Source organism: Haematobia irritans, chromosome 3 (assembly GCF_050003625.1).
Source record: "Haematobia irritans isolate KBUSLIRL chromosome 3, ASM5000362v1, whole genome shotgun sequence".
Lineage (NCBI taxonomy): Eukaryota > Metazoa > Arthropoda > Insecta > Diptera > Muscidae > Haematobia > Haematobia irritans.
In genome coordinates, this window is record NC_134399.1 from 54686521 (window position 1) to 54697804 (window position 11284).

The 11284-nt window shown below is 34.2% G+C and overlaps 1 protein-coding gene across 1 annotated transcript in view; it reads right to left on the reverse strand.

Moving 5' to 3' along the window:
- Positions 1–1794: 1794 nt before the first annotated feature.
- LOC142230930 (uncharacterized) overlaps positions 1795–11284 on the reverse strand; it is a 71377-nt gene continuing 61887 nt past the window's right edge. Inside the window, exons 3-4 of the mRNA XM_075301547.1 lie at positions 6268–6581; positions 1795–1851 (exon numbers count right to left, since the gene is read on the reverse strand). Coding sequence (XP_075157662.1) covers positions 1795–1851; positions 6268–6581 — 371 coding nt within the window. The remainder of the gene's footprint in view (positions 1852–6267; positions 6582–11284) is intronic.

Sequence of the window (11284 nt, forward strand, 5' to 3'; positions counted from 1 at the left end):
GTGTTAAAAAATATTCTTTAATACTGATTTCGTGACAAGGTATTTTGAGTCTATATTACCTTCTACTAAAGCTGGTTATATTAACTAGTGAATGTTTCATCGGAAGCATCTATGGGCGTGTAGTTCCATTTGCATTTTAATTCACTTACAATCCATGCGAAACGAGAACACATAAAATGTCAATGGAATGCAACAAAGTCTTTTACCTTCTTCTCATTTCAATTTTAATAACTTTACTCAATTCGTAAATATTCTTTCATTTGCATTACTGTATTTGTTGACTTTTGAGAACATCAGCAGTTCTAGAAATACACAAAAGTGGGAATGTTTTGTTTTTGCCTTAACCCTCTGTCACCATAGCAGATATCTAACTTCTCAAGTAATTTCTGTCAGGTCTGCTTCCTTAAGAAGGACTAAGCTTTTAGTCAAATTGGAGTTGTCTTAAGGGGGTTTAAGGACTCGCAGCAGTAGAGAAGTAGAAAAGTTGTTCGCAAACGAAAAAAATATTTCCATACACACATGTACAATTTCCGGTTTCCACATCATCCCTCCCACACAGTTGATCTCTAATGTTTTCATTTCATTTTCTTTTGTTTCGTTGTCATCGTAATCATCATTGCTTTGTGAGTTTTTTTTTTGTTTCTTCATCTTCATTTCCTTCTGTTGTTTTGTTTCGTTGGGAGGTTTTAAAGCATTAATGGATTTCCAGTGAATGAAAAATTTTTCCGTTTCACTGAAAAGTACAACAATAACAACTACATCTGCTTCAATTGGGTAGGGATAGCGCAAGCTCTTGCTTCTCTCTGACAGGAGATGACATAGGAAGTGAAGTCGGATAGGAAAGCAATGGGATGCAGTGGAACAATTGGAACATTTTGTAACGGAGTGTCATCTCCTTGGAGTTGACTTTTGGGGGCAACATTGTGTTATTTATGAATTTTAATATATGACAAATGCCTCTTATTCTTGCTCCTTCTTTCTGAGAGCATTTCCACTCTGCCAGTTTTCGCATCATTTCGTTTTGTTTGTTTGTTTGTTTTCCCTTGTCAACTTCCTTTTGGATTTTAAGTTCCCCACTGCTTTCATTTCCCCCTTTACCACTTATGACTTGAGAGCTTTCATTTCGCTTTTCCTTTCACCGATGTGAATACAAGTGCATATACATGCCAATTGCTATGTGTGTGTGTGTGTGTTTGTGCATGTGTATTGCAACATATCGTTAGCAAGTTATAGTCAAAACGATGATGATAACATTGCTGATGCTGGTACTAAAAATGATGATATTTAAGATACTTAAGAAAACAAAAGAAAAACTAAAGGAGCAAAGCAATATGAAGATGTCGGTATAAAAATCAGACACAGTGTACAGTTTTTTTAAGGTTGGCTTTTAGAAAAGTAAATTATTTGAATGATTATAGTGACAGTATATTGTTATTTTAATACCTCGATATATTCGTCGTTTATCTTGGAGTGATCTGGGTCTATTGATTTAAGGAGTGTTCTACGGGGTGTTTCATGTCGGTATTTAGAATAGATTTTAGGGGGTATTTGGTTACAAGTACAGAAATAAAACCTTCAATCTCCTTCATTCCAAACGAATTTTTTGATCAACGATCATTTTGTAAAAATATACGTTTGGAAGTAAAGTTACAAATTTTTGTAAAAAGCGAATTAAAAAAACTCTTTTTTGATAAATTTAACTTTAAACAGTATTCAATTGCACATTGCGTATACGCACACAGAGAAGAGATTGGTTGTATATCGGTTGTAGTTATGAAAATTCTACTTTAGTAGTTATTCATCAGTTGTGTCAACCTTATTGCTATATTCAAAATCATTTTGCAATCTTCCCTACCATTTGGCGAACATGTCAATAGATTATCTATTTTCATAATAATCAAATAGTTGTAGCAACCAAATGTATCACCTATAAAAAATTTTAGTTTAAATCGGTTCATACGACCAACCATAAATAAATTCCACAACAGTCATTCAGTAGTCATCAGGTACATACGGCCTTCATAACCGAATGACATGTGAAATATTTTTCAAATGTCATTTTGTTATTTCCAATTTATAGTAGTTGAAGAAGACGTGTAGACATTACACATTTTAATTCAAATAAAAAAAAAAAAATACGGCCAGAGGTACAGACAGGAAGAACGTAAAGCGCAGAAGAAATCAAATCCTCAAATCGTGGTATGGTATATATCACCCGTGCCCACTTAAATAAGGAATTAAATTAGCTTGGCTGTTATCCCGTTTGTTTATTGCTTAATGGACAACAGAATGGACAAAGAAAGCTGCACTTTCTTTATTTGATAAATAATATGTATCTGTATATTAATATATTTAAACATATCTAAATAAAATATATATTATGAGGAAAAAAATTTATTTTAATACGGTTTCCAGTATAATAAGGCTGGATAACACAACTGCCATCGGTTTACACAACCAATAGCTTATGTTGTATTAGTTGTATTGACCGAATAGTTGGGAGACACAACTGCCTTTTGGTAGTTGCTATAACTGCCAAAAGGAGGTTGGCTATAAATTCGGTTGCTACAACCAATCTGTATTCTCTGTGCGGAGCCTTAAAAACCAAATGCTTAGGGTGAAACATAAAATAAGTTTTCACAATTTCTGAAAATATATGCTTGAAGCAGAATATATTTGAGAGTATATGTTGCAGAGGTGAATTTTTTTTTTTTTGAGGGTGTGGTATTATATTCAAATTTACCAGGAAATCTCTACATCGAACGATTTAATGAAATATTCAAAAAGTCGACATTGGTTTAGAAAGAGAATATGATGCAAATATTTGTATAATATTTGAGTGTATGAATAGACGATATCGAACATATTGTTTAATATAGTAACCATCGCAAAACATTTTAAAACACCCAATGTTCCAAATTTTGAAAAAGTCGGCTCTACAATTCGCCTTAACGATTCCGGTTAGGATCCCTACGACACCCACTACCAACACTTCCAATTTAATGCATATCGGATAACATGAGTGAAATTTTAATGGTGGCATGAAAGTTGAAATAAATTAAATACTTTATTTTAACGGTTTATATAAAAAATATGCAAATTTTTATTTACGTCCTTTGACAATCCTCCCCATCTCCTGCCAATTTCCAAAAAGTAAGTATTTAAATGTTCTTCAAAAAGGAGAGCGCTTCTCATTGCCATTCAAGGATGTACGAAAATGGAAGGAAATGAACTAATTTTTTTAGGCTTGGCCCGGGAAGATGCCCTCCGAAAATATATTTTTGCTACATAGAAAAAAAGAAAATACTTCACTTCTTACTAGTGAAAATATATATCGCTTCGCTTGTCAACACACAAAAAAAATATTTTTGGATTCAATCACGAAATTATTTGATACAATTATCAATTAATTTCGTGATCAATCACCAAAACTCTATTTAAAAATAATTGCTACTTTTAATTTTTGTGATTGATTTTTGTTTTAATTAAAAAAAATTGTTGCAAATATATAGTCTTTACACTAAAGGTGGGTATGAAGTTCGAGTTTAGCCGCTAAAGTGAAAACTAAATCAGTAAAAAAAGGCATAATATTATACATATTTATTATAACTCGATGGGGGAATAGCTCAAAGCAAATTGTCATAAAGTTTCTCTTCTTTAAAATGGATTATTAAGGAAAAGTAATCGTGAAAAAATGACGATTTTAGCGGCTAAACTCGAACTTAATACCCACCTTAATGCATTAAGTGTTGATATCGAGCGGCGAGGATACCTTTAATACGCAATTCTCTATGAAACAAATTTGAATGTATTAGTTTTTCCTGCTGTTTTATTAATGTGCTAACAAAGTGTTTTAAAAAAGTGCTAACGACAACTTAATTTATCAAATTCAAACTCGACTTCAAGTAGAAATTATGCAATGTTTCAAGTCTATAAAATAAAGTATTGAAAGACATCTTTTATTTTTTATCACTTTTAATTTTGTCGTCAAGATACAAAAAATCAACAAATGTAATAGGTTGGCTGATAAGTCTCCGGTCTAACAAAGAAAAACACATTTTTTGTCAAAATTCGTTTTTATTATTCAACATAGTTCCCTTCAAGAGCGATCCAACGATTATAACGACCTTCCAATTTTTTGATACCATTTTGGTAGTACTCCTTCGGTTTTGCCTCAAAATAGGCCTCAGTTTCGGCGATCACCTATTCATTGCAGCCAAATTTTTTCCCTGCGAGCATCCTTTTGAGGTCTGAGAACAAGAAAAAGTCGCTGGGGGCCAGATCTGGAGAATACGGTGGGTGGGGAAGCAATTCGAAGCCTAATTCATGCATTTTTGCCATCGTTCTCAATGACTGGTGGCACGGTGCGTTGTCTTGGTGGAACAACACTTTTTTCTTCTTCATATGGGGCCGTATTGCCGCGATTTCGACCTTCAAACTCTCCAATAATGCCATATAATAGTCACTGTTGATGGTTTTTCCCTTCTCAAGATAATCGATAAAAATTATTCCATGCGCATCAAAAAAAAAAAACAGAGGCCATTACTTTGCCAGCGGACTTTTGAGTCTTTCCACGCTTCGGAGACGGTTCACTGGTCGCTGTCCACTCAGCCGACTGTCGAATGGACTCAGGAGTGTAGTGATGGAGCCATGTTTCATCCATTGTCACATATCGACGGAAAAGTCGGGTGTAGTACCAGTTAACAGCTGCAAACACCGCTCAGAATCATCAACACGTTGCTGTTTTTGGTCAAATGTGAGCTCGAGCGGCAACCATTTTGCACAGAGCTTCCGCATATCCAAATATTGATGAATGATAGGACCAACACGTTCCTTTGATATCTTTAAGGCCTCTGCTATCTCGATCAACTTCCTTTTACTGTCATTCAAAATCATTTTGTGGATTTTTTTTATGTTTTCGTCGGTAACCACGCCTTTCCAATGCGTTCACCGCCATCCGTGCTCATTCCACCACGCTAGAATTTTGCATACCAATCAATTATTGTTGATTTATCTAGGGGAGAGTCCGAAAACTCATTATCAAGCCAAGTTTTTGCTTCCACCGTATTTTTTCCCTTCAGAAAACAGTATTTTATCAAAACACGAAATTCCTTTTCTCCATTTTTTCACAATAAAAAAAGTTGCTTCACAAAAGACGCTCTATCTCACAAACCAATTGACTTACAGACGTCAAATTTTGACACGAATCATTTGAAGGTGGGTACTATATAAAAATAATATACATTTAATACTAGCGACGCCATCTATGTGTCAGAGCGGGGACTTATCAGCCAACCTGTTATTTTATTAATCCAAACTTTCCTTAGTAAAACTAAATTTGCTTCCATGCAAAGATTTCAGTTTTTAAGTAAAATCACATAATTTAAGAACAAAACGACTTCATTGAAAAGTTTATTGACTTTTCGACAAGAAAAAAAAGACTTTACATCAGATAAATGTGTCTAATACATATTCTAAGCAAAATGGTTCGAAAGGAGAAGAAGGAGAAGAAATCGTTAGTCTCACGACAATATCTTTTTCAGTGTGGGTACGATGGTTTACTGGTGTCCATTAAGTATTTTTCCAATGGCAGGTTTGGAATTAGTGGTGAGTAGTGTAGTGAGATTCTGTCAAATCTTTTTAAACCATAAACGTATCGTACTGTGTTGTGAAAAGTAGTTTAAAGTTTCCTTTTGTTTTTTTTTACAGAAGAGTTCAAGGAATTGTAATGTAATATATAATATTCTAATATTCAGTCGTGTTAGGGTTTTGGGTAGTCCATAGATTTTTTGAGATCTGAATATACTCTTCCGTAGATTGAAGCAAACCGAACTGGTAAGATTCGAATTAAAAATTACCTCAATATTCTTTGCTTTATTTGCAATATCTGTCAGAGTGGATTCATGGTAAATGTTGACTTTGGAAGAATATCACTTAAAAGGTACTCAAGTACGATAAAAATGTTCTACTATGAAGTTTTTGAATTTTTAGGTATAGGTATAACTGCAATCACTATATGGTCACAAGGTGGTGAGGGAACTAAATCAATCTTTGAAAGATTCTTCCGTTGCAAATGAGATTATAACATCTAAGATCAGGCAAATATTCGTTTTACGATTAAATTAAAAAAATAATAATAATAAATAAAAATGAATTTGAAGAAATCTCTTAGTTTATACACTTTTGTAATTCCTTAGTTGCGGTCCACAGTGCAAAATGCACAAAATATTTTTCTTTTATTTTGATTTAAATAAAAGTTCTACGTACCGTTTTGTCCTTTAGCATTCCAACTCGACAATTGAGGACAGCTTCCGTATAAAGATGAGCCGTTGTGATGCTATTATCGCCCGAGGTTGTCGAGTTGAGTGGCTGCTCAAAAAATGGCCCCCAGTGTTGCTCGTGATGGTGTCTATTGCGAAATATACGTGGTCGCTCTGTTTCAGATGATAATGAAGAGCCCAGTCGTCCAGTGGCAGAAGCTGAGGCCACAGCAGGAACACCAACATTGCCGGTAATGCTGCCTATGGATTCACCACCATTTCCAACACCAACGGTGCCACCACCATCAATGAAGGCAGCATCTGTAATAATAATGAAATGTTAATGGCATCAACAACAAACCCAACGCTAAGACCACTAAAACTAAACCACACTAAGCTTAACTGAGCTGAGCTGGACTAAATGGATCTGTGTGTCCAGCTGGAATGTCCAGAAGTGTGTCAAATGCAACATCAACATCCAACACACACAAACTCCAAAAACACATTCAACGAGAGTAATGGACTGATATTATTTTAAATGTTTCATAAAAATGCTAATAGAAAGGCAAGCCATTAAAGCAAATATGTTCCAGTCTGCTACTGATGATAATGTTGATGTCCTAGCAACTATGTATATCTCTTTTCCCCACTTTTCTAGCGCTAAGAAACTTACAGTTGTTCTAAAGGGTGATTTGTTAAGAGCTTGATAACTTTTTTTTTTTTAAAAAACGCCTAAAATTTGCAAAATCTCATCGGTTCTTTATTTGAAACGTTAGATTGGTCCATGACATTTACTTTTTGAAGATAATTTCATTTAAATGTTGACCACGGCTGCGTCTTAGGTGGTCCATTCGGAAAGTCCAATTTTGGGCAACTTTTTCGAGCATTTCGGCCGGAATAGCCCGAATTTCTTCGGAAATGTTGTCTTCCAAAGCTGGAATAGTTGCTGGCTTATTTCTGTAGACTTTAGACTTGACGTAGCCCCACAAAAAATAGTCTAAAGGCGTCAAATCGCATGATCTTGGTGGCCAACTTACCGGTCCATTTCTTGAGATGAATTGTTCTCCGAAGTTTTCCCTCAAAATGGCCATAGAATCGCGAGCTGTGTGGCATGTAGCGCCATATTGTTGAAACCACATGTCAACCAAGTTCAGTTCTTCCATTTTTGGCAACAAAAAGTTTGTTAGCATCGAACGATAGCGATCGCCATTCACCGTAACGTTGCGTCCAACAGCATCTTTGAAAAAATACGGTCCAATGATTCCACCAGCGTACAAACCACACCAAACAGTGCATTTTTCGGGATGCATGGGCAGTTCTTGAACGGCTTCTGGTTGCTCTTCACTCCAAATGCGGCAATTTTGCTTATTTACGTAGCCATTCAACCAGAAATGAACCGAACACTGATTTTGGTAATAAAATTCAATGATGAAATGAACCGAACACTGATTTTGGTAATAAAATTCAATGATTTGCAAGCGTTGCTCGTTAGTAAGTCTATTCATGATGAAATGTCAAAGCATACTGAGCATCTTTCTCTTTGACACCATGTCTGAAATCCCACGTGATCTGTCAAATACTAATGCATGAAAATCCTAACCTCAAAAGAATCACCCTTTATTTCTGTTTGCTTTCGTCTGGATTATCCTCAAATAGAGATTTTGGTTACTAAGTCTTCGCATTGAAATGTAAATCTACTTTATGCCGATGTATAACGGAAGTTGCAATGCATTTTCTTTCTGTTCATCCACCAACAAAGTCCCAGAATATAGTACTGAAGAATGAAAAATAATTCAATTTAAAGACTTCAATGAAAATTCGCTTTAACCCCACATTATACATATAGTGGGGAGCAAAACCGAGTGCATGTTCTCACATTTTTCAATCTATATTAAATAGAATAGACAGTTAGGCCCACAAAGATTGGACAGTTGATGACTGGAAATAAGTTATATGGTCAAATGAAAGAAAAATGAACTGCTTTCCATCCGATGCAAAAGAACATTACTGCCCAGCAAAAAAAGAGATTGCAAAAAAAGTAGTTTGGATCTCCAATTTGTGATCCGGAAGTACTGCAAACTTGGATCATCTCCAATGAATTTTACATGGGCTTGTCATAGGACGGAAGTAATCCATTTTTGGGTCGTTTGCATTGCTTTAGAAGTTGTGCCTTTGAAGTTAATTTGGATGAAGAAATTTAACAAAAAAAAAAAATTTTTCCAATTTCACTTTTTATTTCTATCAGTATGCTACACCTATTTGCTACACCTATACTTTCTTTTTATCTAGTTTTTACAAATTGGAAAACTTCTTCGCTTCCACCGGGGGTTGAACCTGGGTTTATTGGCACCATAACGAACTCCTTAGCACACTTAGCCACAAACGCCATTGAACACGATGCATCAAAACGTCTATTCAAATGTTTGTGATATGAACCAATTATGATACCACGGAATGACATTCTAACTATTTCCTGAGATGTTCTTTATTATAATGAATGAAAAAATAAAGAACGCTGGTTCAAAACTCACCAGCGGCATTTTTTTTTATTAAATATTTATACCCTAAACCACATAGTGGTCAGGGTATAATAAGTTTGATCGGCCAAAAAATGTGCCTACCAGAAATATTGATTTTAGACCCCATAAAATATATACCGATCGACTCAGAATCACCTCCTGAGTCGATCTAGCGCTTGGTGTCCGTCCGTCTGTCCATGTATTTGTTGTTCACAGGATTCCGATCGCAATTATTAACCGATTTTGATGAAATTTGGTACAGGGAGTTTTTTTGGGCACAAGGACGAACGCTATTGAATTTGGAAGAAATCGGATCAAATTTAGATATAGCTCCCATATATATGTATCGCCCGATTTCGACAAATGGGGTTACGTTGCGCTTTTTTTCAAACGGATCGTCACCAAATTTGGCAAAAGGTATTCTTTTCCATCGCCCTTCAAGTCTGCAAAATTTCATCCAAATCGGTTCAGATTTAGATATAGCTCTCATATATATGTATCGCCCGATTTTTCTAAATTTGGGCATAAAACCCCTATTTATCAACCGATCTTACTCAAATTTGGCTAACTGTAGTCTTCTCTAGAACTTACCATATGTGCAAAAAATCATTGAAATCGGTTCAGATTTAGATATAGCTCCCATATATATGTACCGCCCGATTTTTCTAAATTTGGCCATAAAACCCCTATTTATCAACCGATCTTACTCAAACTTGGCTAAATGTAGTCTTCTATAGCTCTAACTATATGTGCAAAAAATCATCGAAATCGGTTCAGATTTAGATATAGCTCCCATATATATGTATAGCCCGATGTTCCCAAATTTGGCCATAGAACCCTTATTTATTAACCGATCTTACTAAAAGTTGGCTAGATCCAGTCCTCTATGGTACTTACTAGATGTGCAAAATTTCATCGAAATCGGTTCAGATGTAGATATAGCTCCCATATATGTATCACCCGATTTTGAAAAATTCGCCCTTAATAACCTTATGTTTGACCATACAGGCCTCATTTCTTAACTGATCTTACTCAAATCTTGCACAAGGTAACCTTTTGTGGTATTAATAAAACCCGCAAAATATTATGCAAATTGGTTCAGATTTAGATATAGCTTCCATATATATGAATCGCTCGATTATCCCAAATTTGACCATAGTACTCTTATTTATTAACCAATGTTACTCAAATTTTAAATTTTGATGTACTAGCCGATCGTACTTATATGTTCTTGTCGCTCTTACATAAGAATATTGCTCCATTTTTACAAATTTGTATTTATTACCCACACTAATTTAACGATTTTCTGGGCTCAATATTAGTGGCATACTAACTCCGTAGGTGCAATATCAACACAGCCAGTGTTGCTAGAAGTAGGGGAAATTCCCTATATGTAGGGTTTTTCTAATATTTAGCGTCTTGTAGGGACGTAGGGCCACAATGTAGGACATTTTCACTCAACACAATTTGTAATAATTTTTACATTTTGGTGGCTCTAGAGGAAGAAATTAGAAGCCGGCAAGGCTTGATCTTTTACAATGTGTGGTAAACTTTATTCCTGTAGAGAATTTTGTCAACATTTTATTTCTATAGAACATTTTGTCAAAATTGTATTTCTATAGAAATTTTTTTCAAAATATTATTTCTATAAAAAATTATCTCAAAATTTTATTTCTATACAATTTATTGTCAAAATTTTATTTCTATAGAAAAATTTCTCACAAAAATTTGTTTATAGGAACTTTTTCCAAAATTTTATTTTTATAGAGATTTAACGAAAAAGGTTACTAATTTGGGTAGAATTCTACCAACTGTGGCAACCGTGGTGGTAATACAAATTTATATTCTAAGTTATGTACGTTGCATATTCATGTTTTAAGATAATAAGGTTCATGTTTTAAATTTAACGAAAAATATAGTAGGGAAAATTGTTTGGGAATGTATGGGAAAGTAGGGAACTTTTTTTGTCCTTGTAGGGTAAACAGAACATATTCCCTGGCAACATTGACTACACAGAAAAAAAAGTGTCTCGTAAATTTAAGAAGATTTTTACAATAATTATTACAAGAATTTTCCCGAATTTTAGTTCATTTTTCGTATCTTCAACGAAAATTAACTACTCGAAAGGAAATTTTACAAATTCTTAGTAGCAATCGTTTAGTCCATGGCCTACAAATTACGATGGAAATTTCCTTAAAAAATTTCTTAACTGGTAGTTAAAAATTCGTTTGTCATGCTATAAAACTACTTGTGAAATGTAAAGTATTTTCTATATAATAAGTGCAATTTACTATAAGATTTTTTTTGTATGAGAAAATAATTTTTTACGAAAAATGAACTTGAAAGTGGATAGCAATTTCTTACTGACAATTCCTATAGTTAATAATTGTTGGTAAAAAATTACCCAATGAAATATTTTTAGTTCACATGTAATTAAATTTATAGATATTTTCGTCAAAAATGGTAGATAACATTTCACGAAGTTTTTGCAAATTTTAAGTTAAA